Below are 27,152 nucleotides of genomic sequence, written 5' to 3'. Positions count from 1 at the left end.
TTATTTAAGGAGGTGTATGTTACACTAGAATATTTTATAGTTCCTGGACTGGAACGGACAAGATCAGTTTACCTTCACGTAACATACTTCCGCATACCTCTGTGTATCTACTGAGCAGTAAGTACATGCAAAGGGTATTGGAAAGTCCAAAACAAATACATGGTATTGCTGTTACATTGATGTTCGAAAAATCGTATTATTCTGAAACTGTGTAAAATGGTCCAGGTCAGGGTTTGACATCGCTATTTCCCTTGTTAAAAGGCTTGTGTGACGCGAGGATTAATTGTAGAAGGGTGACGATAGTATCGATATGTACAGGCAGCTGGGAAGTTTCCGTGTCAGTACTGTCAGTTGCAAACATGGTGTGGATGAAAGTATAGTGCGCTTTTTCCTTAGAAGCATATATAATAAAAAAAACAGGTCTAAACTCGGATTCAAATTCCCACACACCAAGCAGTTCCGGACTGAAAATCTATTGAGTTGTGGGTGAAAAACTTCAAGGAAACAGGATCTATTGTCAGAAATAGAGTTGTAAGCCCTTAAACGACTCGAACACCTGAGAACATTGACGCAGTCAGACGCTCAGTTTTGGAGTTGCCTAAACGCTCTGCTCGCAAACGTGCTGCCACCCTTAGACTTTCCGACCGCTCTGTAAGGAGAATTCTCCTTAAAGACCTAGGTTTTCGTCCTTACAAGATGGGCAATGCCCAATAATTATCAGAACGTGATTGGTATAATCAATTTGCGGCATGTGAATGTTTCCCAGAATTTGATCTCCCCGAGAGGTATATTCCGTGGCCCCCATACTTGGCAGATTTGGCCCTTTGCAAATTTTCTTGTGGGGTTATCTCAAAACCGAAGCTTATAAACATCTAAGGAACTTACAAAACCCGAAGGAAAATCCTTGCGGAAACTCCCATATACCCCAAGAATATCTCCAGAGTTGCGCGACGCTTCAGAAATCTCTTGCAGAAGTGTTTAGACAAAGATGGGCACCACTTGTCTAACGTTTTTTTCAAAACAGCATGATGTAAAATTTTCTGTATTGTAGCTTTCAAAAATAAAAATAAATTAGTTGTAACTCTAATAGCTTTTTATTTATCCACCTATGAAACTAGGAAGATAGCAATGCCGCACCCTGTACATTGCAAATATCTGAACTATAAAAATAGTTTTTTTTTTAGATATTGGGTACGATTGAAGGGAGCTCTGTGACTATTATAGATGGTCCAACAGGATGTGGAAAAACTACTCAGGTGCCTCAGTGGATCTTAGAAGATCATTACCATCGCAGACAGTTCTGTAACATTATTGTTACCCAGCCGAGGAGAATTGCCGCCATCTCCATCGCTCGCAGAGTTTGTGAAGAAAACAACTTCGAGATGGGCAGCATTGTTGGTTATCAGGTGGATACATAACGTACCCTTAGTGCTTGGTATAATGGTTAGCATGTTTGTAAGGCTGTGCTCTCCAATAGTCATGTAAGCGGTGCCTACTCTACCATCAGTATCAATTGTTTTATTTATTTTTTATGCTGATTCATTTTATAATTTCGGCCTTGAGAGGGAGACTACACTTAAGATGTGGAGTCGATGTTAGTAATATTAAGTCCACAAAACGGAGAAATAATATTGACTCCATATTATTTATATTTAGTTTATTTAGTAGCGTGATTGATGTACCATCGTTACTATAGCAAGTGGCATTCAATGTTCCGATCTGCCTGTTGTGAAATAATGATGTGCTGTTCCTCTATCTGCACACCACAAATAATGGCTTGCATGCACCAATGCCCCGATTGTGTTGTATTGTAAACTCAAGACTGGATCTGGACCTTTTGATGCAAGCCTAGATTCTAAAAATCATTAAAATAAATGAGATCTTGCTGATGTAATAATTTATCAAGGCATGAAAAAATTTTGTCTCCACTTCCACTGTGTGTTGTACGTGTATGGGTACACATAAATTTGTACATTTTATATTATTTTTATAACAATTGATTTAATAATACGGTTTCAATTCAAGGTTGGGTTGGACTCTAAATTATCTAAGGACACTAGGCTGCAATATGTCACCACTGGAGTTTTACTTCAAAAATTAAGTAAGTTCTTAAGACTTGTTCAAGTTAGGTTCATCAGAAATAAACACAAATACTATTCATTTTCATACAGTGTGTAAATTAAACCCTGACATATAGAAAACCGTGATGATAGGTATTATATTTGTTTTAATGGTGGTTTAACACTACAATAATTTACTTTCCCCGGACTGGTACCTGAAGCGTAAGACCGATGGAGTGCCAATGCAGTTGCCCTATGCACCACTAGATGTGGGTAGGGAAATTACGATATGTGCACATTATACATTTTCAGTTGAATACAAATATTTTTTCTCATGCTGCAATTTAAAAATATTATTTTGACTATTACTAAATTGACGCCAGTTTATAATTTTTATTTTAACTTATTAATTTTTCTCTTCCAGTTAATAACAAAAGCATGGAATGCTATACCCATGTTATCCTTGATGAGGTTCATGAGAGAAATCAAGAAATGGATTTTTTGTTTATCGTAGTTAAAAAACTACTGCTCACAAATCGCCAAGTAAAGGTGAATTAAAAAAATATATTATAATCACAAATTAAAATCTCCTACAAAATTGAGATTTTAGTGCATTGATCCCCTATCCAATTGATATATATTTTAAATGGCAAGCTAGATGGCAGAATTGAAAAAATAATATGAAAGTTCATACCTAGGCAGAATAGTGTCATTTAAACCAGGAAATGACAGGCATAATAAGGTCGTGGAAAATGACTCCATAATCAAAGTATTTTTGTGAATCATTAGATTTCAAGCATTTTTTGCTGAAAAAAGAAACGCCTAGACTTCCATTTTCCTTCTTAAGCAGGTTCTCTATCGCTGTTGAACTACATAAAATATGTTAATTTCAAACAAGTAAAGCTTTTTTAAATTTTGTTATTTATGTGTGTAATGCCCCAAGGAAACATCCAGAATAAAAAATCCCTATTGCAAAACTAATTTGATACATTGAATAAATAATAACTTGACTGCTCACTCACCAGATGTAATCGAAACTGGTTTCTCAAATTCTTTTTTTTTTTTTCAGTAATTTTTTTTTTTTTTTACTGAACATGTTTAATATTTTATTGAATTATTTGTTTTTAAATATATTGTTTTATTAATCGTTAGACATTTCAGCTTAACACAGTTTATACAATAAAGCTGAAATTGGCCGCAAAATGGAATGAAAACATATATTTTATTTTAATATAAACCATTTTAGTATTTAAATGAGTTTCCTATTTTCTAGATTATTCTGATGTCAGCCACATTCAATGTTGAACAATTTTCAACATACTTTAGTATGCCATCATACCAGGGATTTGTAAAGTATCCTGTTATAAATATAGACAGTGTAAGAATGTTTCAACTAAAAATTTTCCATTTGCAAATGCTGTCCTGTTTGGGAGCAGTAAGTATTACTTGATTTTTTAAGACCTCTAAATTTACCGTCAAATGTGGTTTTTCCGCAATTTAAATTATATAGCCTCGCCACACTATGCTCCTTGCGCTGCTCCTCACTTTGCTCCTCGCGCTGCCGCCCTCTCGCCCGATGATACCCTCTCCGCCCGATGTTACCCTCTCCGCCCACACACTGCTCTACTCGCGCAATTAATTGCGACGGTCCGCACTTGTCATTTCTCTTTCTATACACTGGACGATAAAACTGTGACAGCGTGCGCACTATGCATTTTTAATATAGCTAATTATATCAATGTCATACAAAGAAATATACATCATTAAAAAATGACGCGTGTGTCTTGTGTGAGCGCTCGATGCCTACCACATGCGTACTGCAACCATGCGATTGTGGCCAACCACTCGCGCTCATATTGCCGGTCCTTTGACTCGCGCTCAAAAACCGGCAAAATAGGAAGCGGTGGGCACAACGAAGAGCATGACGTGCGGCATGATGAGTAATGTTGCCACACTACGTCTCTGCCTCCTTTCCTCGCTATTTCCCATGACACTCGTTGAGTGTGTGGCAGGCCCAATAAATGAATGTGCATTCCTTTAGTCTTCTAAACACACCAGTACATATTTAATTATTATTAATATTTCAAGCACTAACTTTGTGGTCAACATTTTACTAAATGTTATTGCATACTTATATATAACCACTTACCGACTTTTCTATGTCTACCGGTTTCGAGACATACCCGTCTATACGTCGGGACACCAATTAAACTAACATGCAAATCCCACTATACACCCTTTCCATAGTTGTAGCAAATACATATAAAACCAACTTGCTGATTTGAAACCACATGCTTTTAGTATATAACACTAACATGCACTGATTATAATTTATGAAAATATTTGGTGTTGTGGGAGAAATAGTTAAAAGAGGTTGAGGGAGAAGCATGAGTTTACTAAGTAAAGGGTGACCATTACTATAATTTATTGATATACTTTTATTTTATAAATAAAAGACAAGTGATACTTTAATCCACAAATTTGGAATATCCAGTGACCGGTTTCATCGCTTTCGCGACATCTTCGAGACTGGTATCTTTATTAAGGAGTTCAATGTATTTATACAAAACAGAGGTAAGGATAGATAATTCAAAATCATATGAAAGTAAATTAAATGAAGTTATTTTGAAGAATCCGGTCACTGGATATTCCAAATTTGTGGATTATTACTCGTCTTTTATTTATATAATAAATTACAATGAACTTCCATCAAGAATTTTCACTTACAAACTTAAATGTTTTATTGATATTCATTTAAAAAAACTTATTACTACTACGAGACTTTATTATTAATCTAGTAAAATTATATTTGATTGCATAAATTGCATCTATCTTAAATTAAATTTTATTAAAATTAATCTTACCTAAATTCTAATAAACTGCTTTAATAACATATAATGAAAACTAAATTTTGGTCTAAATACAATTTTTCTTTTGTGACTATTGGTGTTCACATATAATTGGTGAAAGATGTTTAGTGTTATTATTTTATATTTTATAAATTGTATTTATATTATGATATATTTTACTGTTTGTGAACTGAAAATAAATAAATAAATTACAACGGAACATCGTGTAATGGGCTATATTAAAAAGTTATTTGATTATTAATTAAAGGGGCATTCTTTTTCGAAACCTTCCTAAAGTGAAATATTATTTTCTTAATTTTTTTAAACATTTTTGGAAAACTTCTCCGAACAATTAAATGCTCTAATTTTTACCGCTTGTTAGAAAACATTTTTTATATCCAATTACCTATAGCACTCATTATATGGTAGGAGGAGATATTGTATATATTTTGAATATTCGCTAACAGAAGTGTTCCAGTAAGTTAGTTAAATAAGATTGACTTCAAACCATCAACCGCTGTCCAATTATGTATTCCAAAAAATAAGAAAATTATTATATGCGTCTATATGGGTGGACCCAATGAAAGAAAAGTGTCCGCGAACATGTTAAAATAAAAATCAAATTCCTAATTTGCCTGTTTCAATTTTTGGGTGAATGATAGATGACTAGTAATTTTTCATTCGTAGCTACAGTGTTTTCAAATATAGCATTCCTCAGTGTCGTTCAAGTCATCAAACGTTTCTCATGCCCGTTAATGTTATTCCAGCTCCCTGAAATAAACTATTCTGTTCCGGGAATCTCCAAGGATATGTATATTTTCACTCTGAAAATATTAAATGCTTTCGAGTTTATCGATAGTGAAGAGGAGAAGAACAATGAAACTGGCGGCAGTGCGCGGCCCTCAGTATTAATATTCCTGCCGGGAATATTTGAGATAGAAGAACTATACAAAACGCTAAATGATCAAGAATTACGGTGAGTTGTGGTTTGCTGAAAACTATTCACTCTACTTGGGAGCAAAGATAAATCATCCTTGTAAATTCACAGCTTACCATATATTCATTCATTCATTCTTCCTGGTGCATAGGGCAGTGCATCGGTACACCAACCGCAGCGTATCTTGATCATTTTTGTAATGTGAAGGTAAGATGATCAGTATTACGCTCAGGTGCCAGTCCAGGGACTATAAAATATTCTAGTGTTAAAACACCTATTTAAATTAATATTTCACGTCATGAGGTCTGTAATCGAACCTGAGACCTCTAGCATGGTAGGAAAACGCGCTGACTATTTGACCACGAGGCAGCCTGTACATTATTAGAACATTTATAATAATTCTTTATATTGCCTATGTATACTGAACCGAGTAAAAAATACTACATAAAATATAAACCGCCGTTTATATTTTTAAAGTATTTTAATTGAACTTTATTTAGTATGTTAATGAACACAAATATCATATTTATACAGCGATCCTAGCGGCCATTGGTCAAAGTAGCAGATTTATTTATTTATACATCAACGGTTCAAAGAACCTTTTACAAAAAAATAACAATTTACAGAAATAATCACAGCAGTGCACAATGATCATGAAGTACATAGTAAGAAATAATAGAATAATTAAAACTAAACAATTTAGCAAACATATAATACAAAAAGTTAAAAAGAAACATAACATTTCTTAATAAAAAAAAGCAATAACTATGATAAAATCTCATATACTAAATATAAATATAACACAGTAAAGTTGAGAATAACTAGATAATAATAATAAAAAAATTAATACAACATAAGTACTTAAAAAAATAAAAGTTTTTTGAGCAATAAAACAAAAATAGAAAATAAAAATAGTGAAATTACTAAATAATAATACCTCCATTTAGTGAAATCATCCATTTGGCAATAAATCCACCAATGTACAATTTCAAATTATGTCTAACATGTTAAATAAAGAAATAAAAAATCACATATTCCAGGAAACAAAGTAAAATTTTATAATATATTTAAAAATAAATCCATTATTTTTCTAAAAAATAACGAGTGAGAATTCGTTTTAATTCATGAACAGAACTTGTATTGAAGATATCGAATATTTGTTCTTATTCATTTCCATTCCTATGTATCCTGGGAATAGGAGAGTACATTTCAAAGTTGGTCCGCGAATTCTTGCAAAAAAATAATTCCTTACTTCTAGTGCACCTACTAGGTATTCGCATTTGAATGAGTTCAAGCAGAGCAGGGCTGTCAATTATCGATTTCATTATTTTAAATAAGAATAATAAATTGGCAATAACTCTACGATCAGATAATTCAAGTAATCTCATTTCATTTCTAAGGAAATCATAATTTAAGGATTCTACAGGTATTTTCAATTCATAATTTATAAAACGCAAGAATTTATTTTGTACCCTTTCGACTGCAAACAAAACGTAATATCGTCGGTGATACTGCAATACCACTATTTAGAGTAAAAATAGCAATAATTTAAAACTACCGACTCATAGTCCATATAATTAATTTATTGCAGTAAAACATTTTTGTTAATAAAAACAGTTTAGGCGGTATTGCAATATCACCGACCATTATGTAGTGGTTTAAATGCCTTTTACATGTTCGTATTGCAGATCTCGTGGTAGTATTGCAGACCCATAGATCAGAGATCTGAGGTTTTAACTTCATTCCAACACGACTATCCCATTTTCTAGTATTCAGTTATTTACAAATATGAAATATTTATAAATCATAAAAATGCATTTTTTTCATTTTTATTCATGAGGTTGCTTTATTTCGCAGCAAGAGTGTCAACCCAGCGTACTCCGACTGCAAGTGGTGGCTGGTTCCTCTTCACTCCACCATTACCACCGAAGAGCAAGTGCGAGTATTCAGGTCACCTCCACTCGGATTTCGTAAGATCATCCTCGCTACCAACATAGCCGAGAGCTCCATCACTGTTCCTGACATCAAATATGGTAACTAAAATTACCCCGACTGGTGTATTCTAAAAATATCACTGCACAGCTTTCGCAACTGGTAGATGCATTTTTTTTTATCACATTATATCTTAAATAGGCTGTGATCGAAAAAGATTAAAGAAGAAGTTAAAACAAATGATTCACAAAGTATATACCAGTGCAAAGCACAACTGGGCTTTGACGGAGTTATCCATTGCAAATACCCTTCCCAGAATCTCCTTCATTCATTGAAAGGAATAATTGAGTGTTGTATTTTGTAAACATCTACTTTTTTTTACAGTTATTGACTTCTGCCTTACGAAGGTTCTGAAGTTCAATCCCGAAACTAACTTCTCCTCGCTCCAAATGGATTGGGCCTCTCAAGCCAACTGCAAACAGAGAGCAGGTAGAGCTGGCCGTGTTAGAGAAGGACGTGTTTATAGGATGGTACACCAAGACTTCTACGTAAGAATTACAATTATTTTAAATACAGTGAAACCTCTATATTAGTCAACCCCCATATTTGTAATATTTCACATTTTGATGCCAATTTTTTTTACCATTTATTTGTTAATATTTTCCATTTATTTGTTGCAATCGCACGCCAACCAGTTAAACGTATGAGGTAGCTTTAGTTTCTATATTCATTGGGCCCTGAAGAACAGAATAATGTTCCACTATCTATTATTATATTTAGAGTATTGGTTTGTTTGACACACACGTGAAAGTAATTCAGTGATAATATTATGTTTGAATGATTTTTAAATAAAATATATTTTTTATTTATAATCACATTTACCACTGCTGTAAACTTTATAACCTGACTCTTACAGAACACCCTGCCTGAGGATTGCATTCCTGAGATGAAACGATGTCCCTTGGACAACCTGGTCTTGTCAGCCAAGCTACTAGATATGGGTCCACCAGTCTCTATCCTAGCTCTTGCTATGGACCCTCCAGACCTCACTAATATTACTAAGACTGTGTTAAATCTAAAACAGGTAAAATGAATATACTTGTATAATTATGTTGGAGATCCTAATTGAGAAGATAATATATTATAAGTAGCCATTTACAGTGCTTATGATCCATCATTAAGTGATCACTTCACGCACTGTGTAACATTCACCATTCTGTATTTTTAATCAGACATGTTACGTGGGTGTGGGTTTAACAGACATCTGCAAATGTCGATATGACAATCTATAATAAAGGAATTATATTTTTAACATTATATGTAGTGTCTGGATTGGTAATTACTGTATTCTATATATTTTGTTTGTTTTTATATTTGTAGCACTAAATTTGTTGTTCATCGTTATAAATAATATTTTGAGAGATAAATAAGATAACTTTGTTTTATGAACTACTTTATTTATTTACACAACTGACTAGTTTCAGCAACTACAGGGATATTTAATCACTAAACTTCCATGTTTTTAACTGTTCTTGTATTGCAATATTTATCCCTATAATTGTATAAATGGTATTTTTATTTATTACCAACGATAACCTCCATGGAAATGCCAAATGTTAACAATTGTTCTTTTCTCACTTGAGTTTCTTATTTATTATTTTGTTTGTCACATTTAATGTTTACATCTTTCGCATAATTTATGAAAACTTAATTAGTCTTTTTATGTTAAAAAATCGTTGATTTTAATATTTATTATATGACTATGTTTTCTGAATAAAATAAAATATAAAAGAAACATTGAACAGATTAGTGGGCGTCGATGAGGATAGGGGAGGGGGTAATTGTATTTAAGGTAGGATTAGACTTTATAGAGAAAATACTAAAAATAGGACTTTGGCTTAAGTTTAATTGATTATTTATAATATTGAAATTTTGTTTGACAGCTTTTTTTATTTCTAGAATTTCCAATTTATTTAGTTTATTTGTTTTATTATTTAAATACAGAAAAACCTCATATTCAGGCTACAGTATAAATTTTTTGTGAAATTAAGTAAATAGGTTGTATTTTATTATCATTTTTATTATGAAGAGAAAGTCTCGCATGTCAAAATCTCACTACTCCAGAATGAAATTATTGGATACCCCTATCCATGTTATTGTATGCTCCCCCGAGCATACAATAACATAATGAAATCAGTTGAGTTTTATCAATCACATTTGCATCCACTAAAACTTGGCAACTAATTTTTGTCATTAGTAATTTTATTCCTCCAATTTAGGTGGGTGCTATGCTCAAAACGGTATCGGGAGCAATATCTGTTGATGATGGAGACATTACATATATGGGAAGAATAATGGCTAAACTGCCCCTCGATATTAGATTCTCCAAACTTATTGTTCTCGGATACATATTTGGATGCCTAAATGACTGCATCACAATGGGTAATATATTATTTGTATTTTTCTTGCCACCATTTTGTAGAGGCACTTGCATATTAACTATTTTATTACATACATGCATGCGTGGTAATGTTTTTTTTATTAATTAATGAATCAGTTTCTTTTCATGTTCCCAACCATGTCCCCAAAAATCAAAATCTGCTATTTTTATTTTTCTATTTTTGCTATTTTTTAAATCTTTTAAGAGCAACTTTTGTTTATGCCCTAATGTCCAGAATGTGTAGATTAGTCAATTCGTCACACAACATGGAATCCTTTGGGATAGATCTTCTGACCTTTCGTAGATGAATTGGCATGTTTTAACTCGAAGTCTTATATGTTCATAGTGTTTATGAATATATTGTATACCATAATTTTATTGCCCTTTTCTGTCTTTGCTACATAGTTTTATGTTCTTTCTGTTCAGTTTCTTCATGTAACTAATGTAAGCCGTATATATAATACATAAATTGATTAATATTTACCAAATGTTATTAAATATTTGTATATAACCACTGACCGACTTTTCTATGTCTACCGGTTTCGAGACAAACCTGTCTCTTCATCAGGACACCAATTAAACCAGCATGCAAAACCCACAATTAAGCTTCACCATAGTGTTGCACAAAAATATAAAACAAACATGACATGCATTTTAATAAGCAACCCTTACATGCAATATTTCAACAAAAATTGGCTTATTTTAATAGTCTATTAGCAAAGTAAAAAATTAAAAAAAGACACTGAACTTTCTCATTAGATTATTACAGGAATGGTAAAATTACAATGTACAATGCTAACAACTATCAAAAATATACATTAAACTAAAACAAATAAAGTAGGTGGAAAACCCACTTTTAAAATTACAAAAAAAAACTATAAAAAGATGTCTGTCCTAGAACAGAGTTCGATGTTAATGTTGCAGGAGACCAAAGCTCGATATGGGCTTGCCGTCGGAGAGAGGGAGGATGAAAGATGTATATTTTTTTTTTTAAAAACCAGAAATATCTTTGAAACAATTTTTTATATTCTAGCTGCAGCAATGAGCGTCAAGAATGTGTTCAGTACACCATTCCAAAAAAGGTTGATGGCGTACAATTCTAAATTAACGTGGGCAGATGGTTCATCGAGTGATTGCATCGCATTCTTGAATGTGTATAAGGTATTTTAAATTTCAGTGATTTTTTAAATTTATATCGGGGCCCTTTTCACCGTATTGTAAATAACTTTGCTATAAAAGGAGTGTCAAGTTGACCTCTGGTTCGAGAATTCGCAACACTACCACAGCATCACAACCCAGTTCATTCCCATATTAGTTTGACAATGTCCTTATGAGACAAAATGCATTACTCAAATAGTTCAAATTAAATAACAAAATTTAATAAAATCACTTAATTTATTAGACGGCACCGAATTTCTCAGTGAAAAATACAAATAATTTGAATTATCTTAATAGGTGTGAGATATCTAATAAATAAATAAAAGTGTTTTGGAAAATTATTTTTTTGTAATTAGATCAGATATAAACCTGTTTGAGGGTGAGTGCCGGGAACAGGGTGAACGGTGCGCTAAAACCAACCTTGACAAGTGAAAGTTTATCGCAGGAGGCAAAATTAGACGTTCGCAATGGAGCCCTGGTGTCGGCCCTTATGTATTAAAGTGAATGTGGAATTGGAAAAACAAGGATAAAAGTAGGCTGAATGCTGTCAATATGAAATCTCTCAGGTGAATGTGTGGTAAAAGGAAATGTCGAGATCTGTGCATTATGTAAGGCTGACATAAGAGATAAATGGATGGCGAAAGAGTGGGTAAAAACATTTACTCTACGAATGAGTGTTGATGGATGCAGGAAACAAAAAAGACATGGCATGACCAAATCCAACAAATATTTGAAGACGGAAATGTCAAAAATCAGGCACGCATGCATGAGAACATGCATGAATGATAATAATAATAATCTTTATTTGGCATTTTAAAAAAATACATTCACATTGCACACATTATAAAATATTTATAAATTATCCCAATAGTATAATAAGAAGTACCATGTATAATTTCACATGTTCGTTTTTATTGTATCGGTACACCGAGGAATGTAGAGGAAGCGAGGTTTGTAAACAAAGACAGAGTGATATGGAGTTCTATCCACTGCCTACCCCTACGAAGAAGCAGCGTGATGGTTTGTTGTTTGATAAACCTGTTGATTGGACTTACTATTCCTCCCAAAACATCGTATTTGTGATGCACCAAACAAATTATTTTTTCTGCACCAAGTAGAACACATCGCCAACCATTTTTTTTGCCAATCTTTAAATCAAATATTGGTTACCACTCACCCCTACCAAGAATTCAACGAATGTTCAATTGTTTATTCCAAGTGGATGGGAGGAGGGGTTGGATATATTTGAGGAATCTAGACAGTCATTAAAAAATAAAGCAACTTTGTTTTTAACCACTACGTTAGTGCTTCAAATATAAACTTTATAAAAAATAAATTGTTTACGGTCATTATGGGTTAATTTGTGTTTGTTGCCAGCTTTACTATATTCCTATACTTTGTTTTCTGTGTTGGGATTTTGTGGGCTTTATGCCTGTTTTCCCGATCATACTGGAAAAAAGGCATTCCTCTGAAAATAATAATCTAAGCAGTATAATATGACTACAGGATCTCGATTAATCAAATTTTATGTCTGACCAAAGAACCCGGAGGTGTCAAACAACGCAAGCAACTAGGTAAGCAAGGGTTGACAGTATAATATGACTGTACGGGATGAGAGCCAGGGCATAGTCTAGTACCAAAGAGTTCCAGGAAAGGAAAGCAAGCTGGTTCGCTAGGAGAGCCCTAAGTGGGTGTCCTTACCAAAAAGTACCAAGAAGTTAGGTAAGCAGAAAGGTTAGAGGACGACCTGGAATACTCTGACTTCTGGGGCTAGAAATCCGCCTTATAAAGGCCAAAATCGAGGGGGGAAGAGAAATTTAGGGGTCTCGCGGGGCCTGGGGTAAGCGCGGGTGGCTGGAGGGCATCGCATTGGAATGCGGCCGAATATGCAAACCTATACCATATGTTAGAGAAGTTGTTTATACGTAACTATCTCGTAAGAAACGGATAACAATATGCGAAAAAATGTATAGGAAAAAAGCGGGTGCTATAAATCTTATTTTTATTATATGATTCTTATGAACCCGCCATTTCATTTTAGGTGTATCAACATTTATGCTCTCAAAACTTCTTCAACACGTCCCATGGTGGTGAGAGGTCTTGGGCCAAGTCAGCTTTCCTACAGATACATGCCATGCATGAGTTGAATTCCCTCGTTGATGAGTTGAAACGGCGAGTTGCCAGAGAGGGCATCGTAGAAGTTGAACAAAACAGAAATGTTTGGGATCTGATAGAACTTCCGCTCATTTTGAAGGTAAATCATTAGATTACTACATCCCCCAATCTTTTTTTTGACTTAGGAGTTTGTATTTGTTTCCAATGTATTAGCTTCTTTAACTCAACACATGCCCGCTCAATTATCATAAGCGTACAAATCTGATTTTGATGGTGGAGGTTTTTGTGAATATTCAAGAGTTAATATTAGATATTTTTTCAACAGAAATGAAGCTTAGTATTTAAATCAAACACTGTTTTTTGTCTGCTTATTTAATTTTTCAATATTAAAAAAAAGACAGTTGGCCTTATCAGGGCATTTTAAAACAAATAAGTATACTCAAATCAGCGTTTGATTTAAATATCAAGATTCTAAAATGGAGTTCTACAAAATATACACCAACTCGATGAATAATACAAAGCTCTTGAGAATATGGAAGTCTAGGCATTTACAGTGCTTATGATCTGTCATCGGCTGGGTTAAGTGATCATTGTACACACTGTGTAACATTCACCATTCTGCCTATTGGTAGTTGACTTCTATGTTCACTTATGGAATTTTTCAATTCTGTATAATATATACTCGGAATATTATATTCGTAACATGTTGACCCTAAGAGTTACACTTGGTTTATTTTGTCAAATAAAAACTGATTTTATCATTTGATTTATGAAAATGTATGTGGGTGAGTTTTGCTCTTTCATATTATTACAATTGTTACCATATGGTGCATAGGGCACTGCATTAGTCACTAAATGCAGCGTATATCGATTGCCTTGTTACAAGAAGGTAAGGTCATCAGCATTATGCTTCAGGCACCAGTCCATGTGTATGAAATATTACAGTGTAGAACCACCTTTTTAGTCAATGTTTCTGTGGCTTAGATCTAAAAGGGCCAATGTCAGATTTATTTTTTTCTTGTCAAAATTTTCTAGAGGATCAATTTCAATTAAAAATATATGTATTTAACTATTTTATATGCACAAACATAATATATGTTGTAATGTTTTTTTATTCATATTTGTTATTAAACACATCATACAAAATTAAAATGTCACAGAATGGCTGAAAGTTACTGTCCTGTAATATCGCAATTTACGACATTGGTCCGTTTAGATCCAAGCAACAGATTTCATGTTGACCTACCCTGGAATCAAACCCAAAACCTCAAGCATGATCCTCTTTCCAACCTCTACACTACTAGGCAGACTTGATCTCCACTCGATTTCTTTACTCAGGATTTTTACCCGAGAGCAGCTATCGAGTCGAAAACACTCGTCCAGAATCCTGGTTCTATTTCACACACAGAACGATTTTCTTAATTCGCCCGGACACGGGCAGAATATTATAGACATTCATTTTCACTTTTGACTGAAGCTAATAAAATTAAAATGCCTTTGAAATTACATTTTTACACTTGCTATTTCCTGTGGCAGAAAGCTTGATTTTAGGTTGTGTACTGTTATGCAAATTATTAAATATTTTTGGTTCCTCCTTTGAAAATCCTTCCACAAAAGTCATTTCTGCTTTAGTTCCTCTTAGCGGGTGCTTTCTACCCGTACTATTTCACCTTTTCACACGGTGGAGAAACCGAGGAACGTGAAGCCACCAAGTTGTTGGGTGGAAGAGACCCCCGCAATACGGTGTACTTGCGCAACATGGACTCCCGATTACCAGGAATGATCTATGCCGAAAGGGTTAAGGCGCTATTTACAGACTGCTCGGATGAAGAAGTCGTTGTTTCTTTTGAAGAGAACACCAGGTTTGACTATTAACATGATCATTTTTTAAATTAACCCATTTGCCTTGGCTGTCACCAACTGCACATGTATGCCAGTATTTTAAACTAGTACTTTTATGGCCTCTTTACATACCCTCAACATATTGAACTTGTCAAGACCCAGAGAAAGATTAAGTAACCCGAAGAAATCCTTTCTTTTTTAAATTCCATTTGAACCATACTTTACGCCAAAGATTTTTTCTTAGTGGGTAACTCTTTCATAAAATGTAACTTTTTAAATTTTTTAATAGGAAATATAAATATTTATTTATTTTATTCAATTATTGTCCACTCATTTTCATGAAAACATAAAACTGTTTTGGAAAGAGGTGAAAAAGACAAAGAACTCCTCCGAAAGTGGAAACATTAAAGCGATAAAATCAAAAGATGGCCGAATGCTAACGAATGACGAAGGAGTGAAAGAGAGATGGATGGAATACTTTATGGAAGTATACGAAAGTACTGAAAGTGTCCCTGAGCAACAGCTTGGTTGTGCAGAGGAAGATACGAGTGATAATAGGTCATGTGAGATAAGCATGGTAGAAATAAAGAGTGCGCTGAAAAGTATGAAAAACGGAAAATCCGTTGGGTATGATAAGGTTGCTGTGGAATATCTGAAGAGTGGTGGCCAGATCGTGGGTACATGGCTGCACAGACTTTTCAATCTCTGCCTAAAGGAAGGACATACGCCGTTGGATTGGAGGAGGGCAGTTGTCATGCCTTTATATAAGGGAAAGGGATCTCGTGCGGAATGTGGAAACTATAGGGCCATCAGTCTTCTGAGTTCTGTCGGTAAACTGTATGGGAAAATTATAATCGAGAAAGTAAGAAAGGTGACGAAAGACAAAGTGTGGGACGTGCAAGGAGCCTTTATGAGTGGACGTGGATGCACGGATCAAATTTTTGCGCTGCGAATGCTAACGGAGAAGTTTTTGACAAAAAGTCAAAAACTATTCTGCGCATTTGTCGATTTGCAAAAAGCGTATGATAAAGTAGATAGAATGAAATTGCGGGGCGTGTTGGAAAAGTATGGAGTAAACAATAAACTTATACGTGCAGTATCGTCTCTCTATGAGGAGAGTTCAGCGTGTATAAGAGTTAATGGGGGATTTACATCTTGGTTTGCGATCTCAAAAGGCGTGAAACAGGGATGTGTAATGTCACCATGGTTGTTTAATCTATACATGGACAACTGTATGAAAGAGATAGAATGTATGGGTATTGGAGCAAAAATGGATAATTTTTCAGTAAGCTGCTTGTTGTATGCTGACGATGCAGTTCTGTTAGCAAGCAGCAAGGCTGATTTGCAGCAAATAGTCTCTAGAATGTATGATGTATGCCTGGAGAGCGAATTGGCGATGAACGAAAGTAAGTCAAAAGTGATGGTATTTGAAAGGGATAGTGAGGTTACTGACTGCATAATAAATGTAAACAACGAATGTCTCGAGCAAGTAGAAGAATTTGTGTATCTGGGAAGCATGTATTCAAGAGATGGAAGAGTAGAAAAAGATGTTGAAAGAAGAGTGAATGCGGGCAACAAAATGAACGGAGCACTAAGCACAGTAATTTCTAATAAAAATATGTCAATCGAAGCTAAACTGGCAGTGCACAATGGAGTTTTAGTCCCAACACTTATGTATGGAAGTGAAACATGGAACTGGCAGAGGAAGGATGAAAGCCGGGTGAACGCGGTTGAAATGCGATCTCTTAGACGAATGTGTGGAAAATCAATGTATGACAGGGTTACGAATGATGAAATCAGGCGAGAGTGTAAATCTGAGACAAGTATAATTGATAAGATTAAGAAAGGGTCTCTGAGATGGTTTGGCCACGTAGAACGAATGGACGACGAGAGAATGGTAAAACAAGTATATATGGCAAAAATGAACGGCAACGTTAGACGAGGACGACCAAGGAAGACGTGGCATGATCAGATAAACCAAAATCTTAAGTCTGGTCATGTCAAAAGCAGACAGAACCGAAGGGCATGTATGACAAGATGTATGAATGTGGAAGAGGCTAGGAGTGTATGCCAGGATAGACGTGTGTGGCGGTCCATTCTCTCTGCCTACCCCTACGGGGAAATGGCGTGATGGTAGTAGTAGTAGTAGTATTATTATTATTATAAGATTTTCCTACTTTTTAAAAAAATAATATTCCCTCACTGGGGTGTCCCGTGCCAAGGAAAACATTTTACATTATTTTACTTTACAAATTACATATTAAATAAAATTTTGCTTTTAGCATTTATGCTTATAAATATAAACACTTTTTACCTATTTGGCCTGATCCACTCGTCAATCCGTGCCCAACTCATTTCTTGATAGAAATTTTATAGTGGCAGTACTTGCTAATTTAATATTTGGCGCTAATTGTAACATTTTTTTTTTTTTGTTTTTTAATAAATAATACATGTTTTTTTTTCTCTTACATTCTACTTTTATATTTTTTTATTGTTATAACTAACTTTGCAAAAACGAGACTAGCTGTTGTGCTTGGAGAGTAACTTACACTGTTATTTTTATTTAGTAATTTGAAGTTATATACTTTCAAATATATGGACATGAGAAAAAAAAAATTTTGTTTCTAAATAAAAAGAAAAACAGTAATTAAAATAGAATGCTGTTTTTATTCGTGTTTAAAAAAATTCTTTAAATTTACTTGAAATTTATTTACTGATATATTAGTTTTAATAGTTTTTAGTTCATTGGGGAGATTATTTTATTTTTTTATTCTTAACTTCATAACTTGTCTGTAATTTAGGAATGTTGATATTATTATCTTGGTATCTGAGTGACTTATTCTTCTCAAACTCGTTTATTTTTCTTCTTTGTAAATTTTGTATAATAGAATTTATTTTGTAAATAGTGTCTACTGTATGAACTTAAAGTAATTTGTATAGATTTTCCGTGTTGAATGTTGAGGGGTTTTTTTTTATTACTTTCAATTGAACTTTGTACTATTTTATGAGGGTTTAATATATTGGTATATGCACCACCCCATCCAACAATACCATATTGTAATAAATATTGTACAATTGAGTAATAAGTTATTTTTAAATTATTTATTATAAAAATATTTCTTAATCTAATAAATATGTATATACATTTATTTAACTAGTTTACTGATATGGTCTTTCCATTTTGAGTTTTGGTCTATGTATACACCAAGATATTTCATTTTATCTGTTGCATCTAATACTGAACATGTTAGATCGCAGTTAGTTTTGTTGCAATTGCTTTAGTGAATAGATATTTTTATTACTGAATCTCAATTAGTTTTGTTAATAAAAAATGGTATAATTTTTGTCTTTTCCGTATTTTAAGATACAATATTTTTGTCAAACCATAGTTTCAATTATTTTAACGTCATTAGCTACTAAACTTACCGAATAGTTTTAGTTCAGTTAGTTCCCTCAACTATAACAACCATATCATCGTATTACATACAGTACGTATTAAAAATACATTTTAGAAAAAGCATGAATAATAAAAAAAGTACAAAACATTTCTATAATATGCATGGATGGGGGTTTACGTTCAAGATGCAAGGAAAGTATGCGGTAATGTGTTTTGACTCTGCACGGTTGAGTTTTGAGAAAAATTGGAACATTGATATATTCATGAATATTGACGAGTCAATGTTTATTTATTTTAAATTTTCATTATGGCAAGGTAATGTTTCTGTGGGGTTTCTTTAGAAAGGAATCCCAAACTCTATTAAATTTGTATCTATGACGTTAGCACAGAACAATGTAATCTCGTTTGAACTCAAAATAAATCTGTTTTTATCTTTCAGCAAGGTGTATGTAACTTTTCGCAACAGAGATTCACATGCCACCAATAAAAATGGGGTAATTGCTTTTACAATTCAATTATTTTACTCCTGTTGCTAAAATATTCATAACTCAATCGCACTTTTGCAAGTTATTATAATAAATTTTATTTTTAATCTAGAAATCAGCAATTCTTCATGGCAAAGTGGCTCTGTCCTTATACAAAGCATTAAAACTGCGACAGCTGAAACACCTGATGAATATACAAGTGATGCCGTAAGTTATGTTGATTTTTAATGAACAAATTTGCACGTGAGCGATACGAATAGCACAAGTCCAAACATTTTAAGTTCCGTATGTAGAAATATTCCTGAATTCATTTTCCATTCATAGAAATAGTAGCATAATTATTTATGTGGCTTTAAAAGTAAAAATGAAAACATTTTACTTTCTCACTAAAATTCAAGAAATAATGGTGGCACGATGATATTATTTCCAAAAACATTTAAAACTAGATGGCACAAATTAATGAACTTTAAGTTGTGCATTTTTTTTTTCCGTAACGTCGGAGAAATTTGCAATCCACACTGAAAACTGACAGCTCAAGAGTCTGAAGTTAGTTTCTATCATTATACCAATTTTGTCGGAGAAATTCGTAATTTTAAAAACAGTTTAATGTGTATAGCGAACATTTATTGCCGCCATTTTCGTGTTTTTAACAACTCAAGAGTCTAAAGTTAGTCTAATCGTTATACCAACTTATTGGACGAAAAAAATTGCAATCCACCCTGAAAACTGACAGCACAAGAGTCTGACATTAGTCTCTATCGTTATACCAACTTATTGGTAAGTCAAATCGATAATCAAAACTATTGCCGCCATTTTCATGTTTTTTTTATTGTAATTTTGCAAACAGTTTATTGTATTTTACAGACATTTATTATTTATGAATATGATGTTCAAAAAGTTGCAATAAAAAAAATAATTCAAACATTGCTGCATAACTTTTTCAACAAAAAATATTTGCTGAAATATTTTTTTCCATTACCCTCCATTTACATTTTTTTGTCAGTCCCTTAAAAAACGTAATTTAGGGGTTTTACTGTATTTCCAAAACATTATTTTATCCACTTATAAACAAAGATTTAAATGGACTGTACATTGTTTATTATTTTGTATTTGTTGAAACAAAATACTTACCGTATGTATGTATTCATTTTCAGATACCAAAAATCTATGGAATACGCCTCTTCTTTGGGGCTGTGCAAATCAACTGGTTCAAATGAATGGACCTCTGTTAAATCTGAGGATCTAGTAATAAACATTTTGCAACCACGCCTGCCTGACGTAGATGAAACCTATATTGATATTGTCATCTCAAACGTATGTACTTATCATTTATATTTTTTATACATTATTGATTTATGTATCTCTAAAATATTACTCCTCAAGTATTTTGTTATTCAGTTGATGTTCTGTCTGTACCAAAAGAAATTTGTGCTTTTTTAATGTGATTTTAATATTTAATGTGCAGTCAGAAACGAAACCTATTTTGCAATACAAAAATATTGATTGTTTATGTTTAAAGCATTAACTTTGTAGTCAACCATTTTAACTAATATTTACTAAAATTAACAAAAATATAAGTTGAAAGAGTAGGAAATGTGGTACCGTGGAGTTAATAGGTAGCATCCATTAAACATGATTTTTAACATGTTTGCGGTTATGCCGCCTGAAGTTGTTAAAATCATGTCTCATTTAGGAAATGACGACTATAGTCATAAGTCTAAAGGACATTGGTAGTGAAAAGATAGAATAATAAAATGAAAGTTTAAAAATAAAAAAATACGGCTGATGTGGTTATATTATGGTAGGCGATATTGTGTCCCTGTAAAAAACAGTCACCTACAAAAGTGTCCCAGTATGTTAGTCAAATAATATTTACTTCAAACCATCAACTACGGTCCAATCAGGAGTGAAATTTGACTGATTTAAGTTATGATAAACTTGAATTATTTCAGAATACATACATTTGGTATATTTTTTGTTTTTGGAAATACGACCGCATTTCTGATTATCGTAGGCAACTGAAATGGCTCAAAATTTTACAACGAAAAGACTATCACTATATCTTACTTCTATTCACTGTACTTCATAATCTTTACGCTCCTATACACCTAGGTGAAAAAAAATAACGCTTACCAGCTCATGGTTTACCTTTTCGTTCTTATTCTTAGAGCACCCTCTTAATTCTCAGCCACAATTCCTCCTTCTCTAGTGTCCACGCAACTCGACTGTTGATCTTAATCTGTTAGTTGATATAAGATATAAAAAATAACAAAAATGATTTACGCGGTGTTGTTTATAACATACCACCGCAAAATCCCACCATCACTCTCCGCTTGGACATGAGAATCGAATGTACACTAATTTCATCTTAATTTTTAGATGATAGACTGCGGGCATTTCTGGTGCCAATATGCCGAAGAGCCCACCAAGAACCAGCTGGCTTGGCTCTACGATTTCCTAAATAATTCCCAGCCCTTGGTGCCGCTGGGTCGCAAGCCGAAATCTGGACAGTTGTGCGCCGCTCCATTCCAGGAGTCCGAGGGACAGCCCACAATGTACTACCGAGCCAAGATTGAAAAAGTCATGGAAAACAATATGATTTGGGTACATTATTTTCAAACTATTCTTTTTCAACTATAATTATCTTATTAAAGGTCCACTGACATTATTATATGACTATGAAGATTCTCTTCAGTAAAAATTTTCATTTCAAATATCAAAGTTCTTGGTTTAATTTTAAAATTTTATCAGTTTTGAAGATGCCCACTTAGGCAAAAGCATTTATTGCTCAATAAATAAAATAGTAAAACTAAACCAAGAAGTTAGATAGTATTTTATATCAAAATGATTGACTAGGAAGTTTTTTATTATTGAATTGCAATTCAAATTTTTCTCAGATTTTTTCTACCTTTTAATATAGTTTTTCTAGCAGAATTAAATTAAATAGTGTGGCCAAATAAATTGCCTCGCGAGTCTTGAAAATCTCTATGTATTTTTATTTTTTTAGTAAATTGTATACAATTTTTTTTAATATTACCTATAAATTTAATCAACCGGGCATGAAAGTTTTTTTTTTTCCTTTATTAGGGCCTTCTACCAAAACATGATAACATCGGAAGGACAAAAAAGTAACAAAACGTTCTAAACTGTAATCTGATATCATCTGTTTTAATTTTAGGTGTTCTACATCGATTATGGAAACAATGCTGTGGTTCCACTGAACACATTAAGACATCTGAATATGGAACCCATGCTGAACCTTCATGCTATTGCATTTGAGTGTGTCCTGACAGAAATATCTCCATCCATAGTAAAAGATCAGAGGGCTGTTTGGACAAAAGAAGCCATCCATCGCTTTAGTAATCTGACTAGAGGAAAAAAACTTCTGGGAAAAGTAAGTTGCCATTTTTTTTTTCACAATCACATATCATTTGTTAGGTTAGACTGGCATCAAAAAATAAGACTCATAATTTTAGTTAACCTTCATACAAATAAAAATATCTATTTTTTTTTTCTCAAAAATGCTCTTCATCTCTGTTGAAATGTCCATCCTTAGTGTAAATATTTTATGACCAATATAACGCTAGTTTTAGAATGGATTTCAAAAACAAAGATAATATTATGTACATTCAATGTATGTATATAAATTTACATGCATTGAGTGTACATAATATTATCTTTGTTTTTTTAGGAATTCAATTAGGAAGCCCTAATGTTTGTAATGGCAGAGACAGGAAACTGATAATAATTCAATTGGATTTTTTCTTAGGCCTGAGTGTTTAACAAATTACCGCTGTAATAAAAAATATTAAAACCATGGATAATTCATTAAGAGCCAGGAGTCTATGTCAACGTCAAAAGTTCAAATGAGGGGGTTAGATGCAAAACCGCCACTGTCCATGGTCACTGTTTTTGGGAAGACCAACAAAACCAGCAGCTCAAAGACTATTTCTTTTAAGTTAAATGTGCAACTTGAGCGTGGTATAACAGATAGTGAAAGGACTATTCATTTTAAGTTGAATGTGCACATTGAACATAAAAGAAATTCAGATACTGGTTTTGTTAGTCTTCCCAAAAACAGTGATCATGGACAGTGGCGGTTTTGCATTTAACCCCCTCAAATAATACACTTCTCTAAACCACAGCAGAGTGGATCCACTCATCCCTTTTCACGCAGTTGTTAAGACCTCCATAAGAACATTATTGTTTATTCCCATCATGTTCTGATTTTTCTAAATTCATTAATTTTTCTTTACGCACAATTTGTTCTTTTTTTTTTACTGCTTTGTTTATTTTGTTTAATTTTGAGTTTAAAAAAGAAAAAGTCTTCAACTCGCCTGTTCGTTTCCAACTCTTTACACGTTTAACGCCAATGAAAATAAAATTGGCCCTTATTTTCTTTTTAAGGATTCTGTTTTTATTTCTCTTTTTAATATCAGTTATTTATATTTATATGAAAATCATATGTTTCAGTAGTAAAATTGTCTATATAAAAGTATTATTATCATAATATTTCATAGTAGTGGAATAATATACTATAATAAATGGCTTTTTAGGTATTCTCAGTTGCCATGGGTGTGGTATCCTTGGAGTTGTTTGCGGGAGATTTAAATATAAACAATTTATTGATTCGAGAAGGCTACGGGCAAGTTGCGGAAGAAACCTATATATCAAAAGTGAGTAATTTCTCCATTGCCATTATTAATCTCTTTGCTGTGAAAACTTATAGAAAAAAACAAAACCCTCGATTTTTATTTATTTTTACATCAGTTTACAAATCAACTTAATGTCACGAAGTTATATCATTTTACCTAAATAAACTCAATATATTAAATGTTTTTAAAAAATTCAAATGTTTATGCCACATACTACTGGATTTTACCGTTGAGAATTTTTTATATAGATAAATAAATTACATTTTGGTAAATGTTACAGATTTTATTTTTTATTATAATATATTCAGAGTGATTTCTAGAGTCCATATTATCAGAGAAACATTTTCTGTGGTTTTATTGTCTATAGTATCGATATAGTCGTGTCGATCATCCATGGTGTTGCAATTTAATAAAAATACCTGACTTTAGGAGCTAAAATCAGCTTAATATGAACAAAAACAAGTGAAGTGAAGACAGTTTTCTTGATAAATATCTAAATTATAGGTGACACGTCGACACTCATACACCAGTTTACCAGATAAAAAAGTCCCAAATACTTCAATCCATACATTTGTTTCCTCTCGTGTTAAAGTGAAATTCATGAAATAATGTTAATAAATGTTTTTTCTTTCAAAAATGCCCTCTTTCATCTTAAAATCAAATTTAATATAGTTTTGGGAAAAAACATCATCAGAATATTTGTCAAACGCAATGAAGTTCAATTAAAAGTTTCATCAAGTTAAAATGCATTCCACGAAGTGGTAATTTGAATTTCAGAAAAATCTAAGTTAAATTCACCGAATACGGTGCATAAATCCAAGTCTTCAACTGTTTTCGTGACATATTTTTTGTTATTGTTAGTTGTAATAGCTGATTTACTGTACGCTCAGTATAAATTGCATTATTAATTTATCAAAACTCTGTTCAAATTATTATGATCAAAAGTGTTTTGGAATAATAAAATAATAAAGTAAATAATAAAGTAACTCTTAAATTGGAATTTTCCATTTTGTACAGCTGGCAACTTTTTTGCTGTTGCTATTATAATCAGTTTGGGAATGAAATAATTGCTTTTCCATTTTTTTAAATTTTTTTATAAAAATAAATATTTGCGTTCTTATGATTTACCCAAATATTTCATTTTGAGGGCCATTTTCAACGAGTTGTAAATAACTCACTATTAGAAAATGGAATCGAGTTGGGGTAGAGTGGGGTTCGAACTAAGCCTAAACTAGCCACAGGACCACAACCGGATTTTTTGTTTTTTTGTTTACAAAAGCGTATTTACTGACAGGATTATTAATTTTATATCACTTATAATGAGGAAGTTCAGTATCTTTTTTTAATTATTTATTTGTTAATAGAATCCAGTAGTATGTAACTAAGCCAATTTTTTTATATTTTTTATATTGTATTATCAGCGCTAAGATTTTTTAAAGTTTTGTGTTTCTGAAATAACTCCGCGTGCGACGTCGGAGGTTGTCCTATGACAGTTCTTCCGATTGGTTCGTTTACGGTGACCAAACCGGATATCCTTCAATGCTCTCATATCATTGGATCGTTCATATGAACCAGTGACGTCATTCAAAGTAGTGCGTTTTTATTAAAATAATTTTTTTTTTCGTACATTTTTTAAAAATTTCACCGTACAATTTAATGCTCTAATTATTACTGCGCGCAAGAAAACATTTTTTGTATCAAATTTCCAGTAGGGCTAAAGTTCCTCATTATTGAATGAATAAAATGGGACTAATAGCTTGACGTTAACCATAGATGATCTGTAATTCCCATTCTAATCACCTGCAATATAGAAGTGGCAAGGATGTACTTGTGTGTATACTTTATGGTTATTTTTTTCCATTTCTACCTTATTGTTTATGATTGGGTGGTCACCATATGTTTCCCTTTCTCTTTGTTGATTTAATCTATATACTAGTATGTACTCAAATCTAGCAATAGCAAAGCATCGCCAGGTCAGCTGTATTATATTTAAATCAACACAATTGAATGTTTGATATCAATTATTGTATTTAGTCCAAATTAGATGTGTACGTATTCATTATTATTTTTGTGTTTCGGTTTACATACATTGTGAGGACAGAGAATTTCGATAAATAGGTATTCGAACATTGTTTTCCTGTTGCTGTCTTGAAGATGCCTCCCCCGATGCTATGCGAAAAAGACAACTGCATTTGGATCTTTTATGCATAAATAAAATAGACAAAATCGACATTTCGTTGTCCCATTTTCCGCCCTTCAAAACTGAACCGATTTTGTTATTTAAAAAAAATAGAGTTTCAGAATGAAATTTTCTATATCGTTACGTTTTGTGTTTTTCAAAAATAGTTATCATATTTGTATGCGCCCAAAGACCGCAAATAAAACTGGTCATTTTTATAGGTTTTTGGATGGTTCTAGTTCCCATAATAAACTATTTATCAATAAACCCAAACTATTGAGACACATTGATGGTAAATATGTATAGTGCCATAATCCAGGGTGAAAATACAGGAATAAGTTTGTATGAAGAAAAGTCAGACCACATTTCCTCTCAAGATAAAAATTTATTAAGTATACTTACAAAGTTGGCTTCATAATGCTTTTACTTAACCAAAGAAACTGGTTCGGTTTTCTGAAATAAAACCATTGACCTATTAGTACACATAGATGCACCCTGAGCCCTCTAAAATTGTAATCGAGGACACACATACAAACATTAACATTTATACATATAGATAATAGAATGTATGTAATAGAATTTTTAAAAATGTAATCTCTGAATATGCATTTTGGCCTTTTTTTATCTTATTTTGGTAAAAAATCTCTATAAATAAAAAAAGTGTAATTTTTCATTGCGTGTTCAACAATATCCATGTAAAAATTTCTAATATTTCAGCTCAATAAAGATCTGCGAGAGACTTCAAAGTATCTACAACCAAACCAAAAAAATGCATTAAATCAACAGCAAAAGAAGCAATACAATTCTATAGCCTCTGTTACTATTGAACCGCCACCTATTAAGGATTGTCCCATACAAGTCAATTTGAAGGGTCCATTTAGGTATATTAATTTCCTTACATTTTTCACTTATAATTATTATGTATGAGGGTATTAGAAAATTAGTCATTGATGCCAAAATAAACTATGTATACTTGAAAACCTACCTACCTAAATTATTATTTACGCTATTGCGTAGTTCAAAACCGTCTCTAAATCTTGCAAAGACAGATTTCAATTATTCTTGACACCGCAAACTTTCAGCATTCTCCATTGAGTTGGTGA

At 32.7% G+C, this 27,152-nt stretch overlaps 1 protein-coding gene across 1 annotated transcript in view; it reads left to right on the top strand.

Moving 5' to 3' along the window:
- Nucleotides 1–27,031, top strand: part of spn-E (tudor domain containing 9 protein spindle E) — a 28,630-nt gene extending 1,599 nt beyond the window's left edge. The window contains exons 3-21 of the mRNA XM_088242089.1: nt 1,185–1,406; nt 2,026–2,101; nt 2,485–2,609; nt 3,334–3,495; nt 5,677–5,885; nt 7,704–7,879; nt 8,163–8,326; nt 8,695–8,862; nt 10,058–10,220; nt 11,252–11,379; nt 13,418–13,630; nt 15,124–15,353; nt 19,170–19,224; nt 19,328–19,422; nt 20,370–20,529; nt 21,595–21,819; nt 22,394–22,609; nt 23,772–23,891; nt 26,767–27,031. Of these exons, the coding sequence (XP_088098215.1) occupies nt 1,185–1,406; nt 2,026–2,101; nt 2,485–2,609; nt 3,334–3,495; nt 5,677–5,885; nt 7,704–7,879; nt 8,163–8,326; nt 8,695–8,862; nt 10,058–10,220; nt 11,252–11,379; nt 13,418–13,630; nt 15,124–15,353; nt 19,170–19,224; nt 19,328–19,422; nt 20,370–20,529; nt 21,595–21,819; nt 22,394–22,609; nt 23,772–23,891; nt 26,767–26,976 (3,117 nt within the window). The 3' untranslated portion in view covers nt 26,977–27,031. The remainder of the gene's footprint in view (nt 1–1,184; nt 1,407–2,025; nt 2,102–2,484; nt 2,610–3,333; nt 3,496–5,676; nt 5,886–7,703; nt 7,880–8,162; nt 8,327–8,694; nt 8,863–10,057; nt 10,221–11,251; nt 11,380–13,417; nt 13,631–15,123; nt 15,354–19,169; nt 19,225–19,327; nt 19,423–20,369; nt 20,530–21,594; nt 21,820–22,393; nt 22,610–23,771; nt 23,892–26,766) is intronic.
- Nucleotides 27,032–27,152: the final 121 nt, after the last annotated feature.

This window comes from Micrasema longulum, unplaced genomic scaffold, assembly GCF_059751315.1.
Source record: "Micrasema longulum isolate JH-2025_06_02 unplaced genomic scaffold, ASM5975131v1 h1tg003292l, whole genome shotgun sequence".
Taxonomy (NCBI): domain Eukaryota; kingdom Metazoa; phylum Arthropoda; class Insecta; order Trichoptera; family Brachycentridae; genus Micrasema; species Micrasema longulum.
The sequence above is the reverse complement of the archived record's forward strand: the minus strand, read 5'-3'. Positions and strand labels throughout refer to the sequence as shown.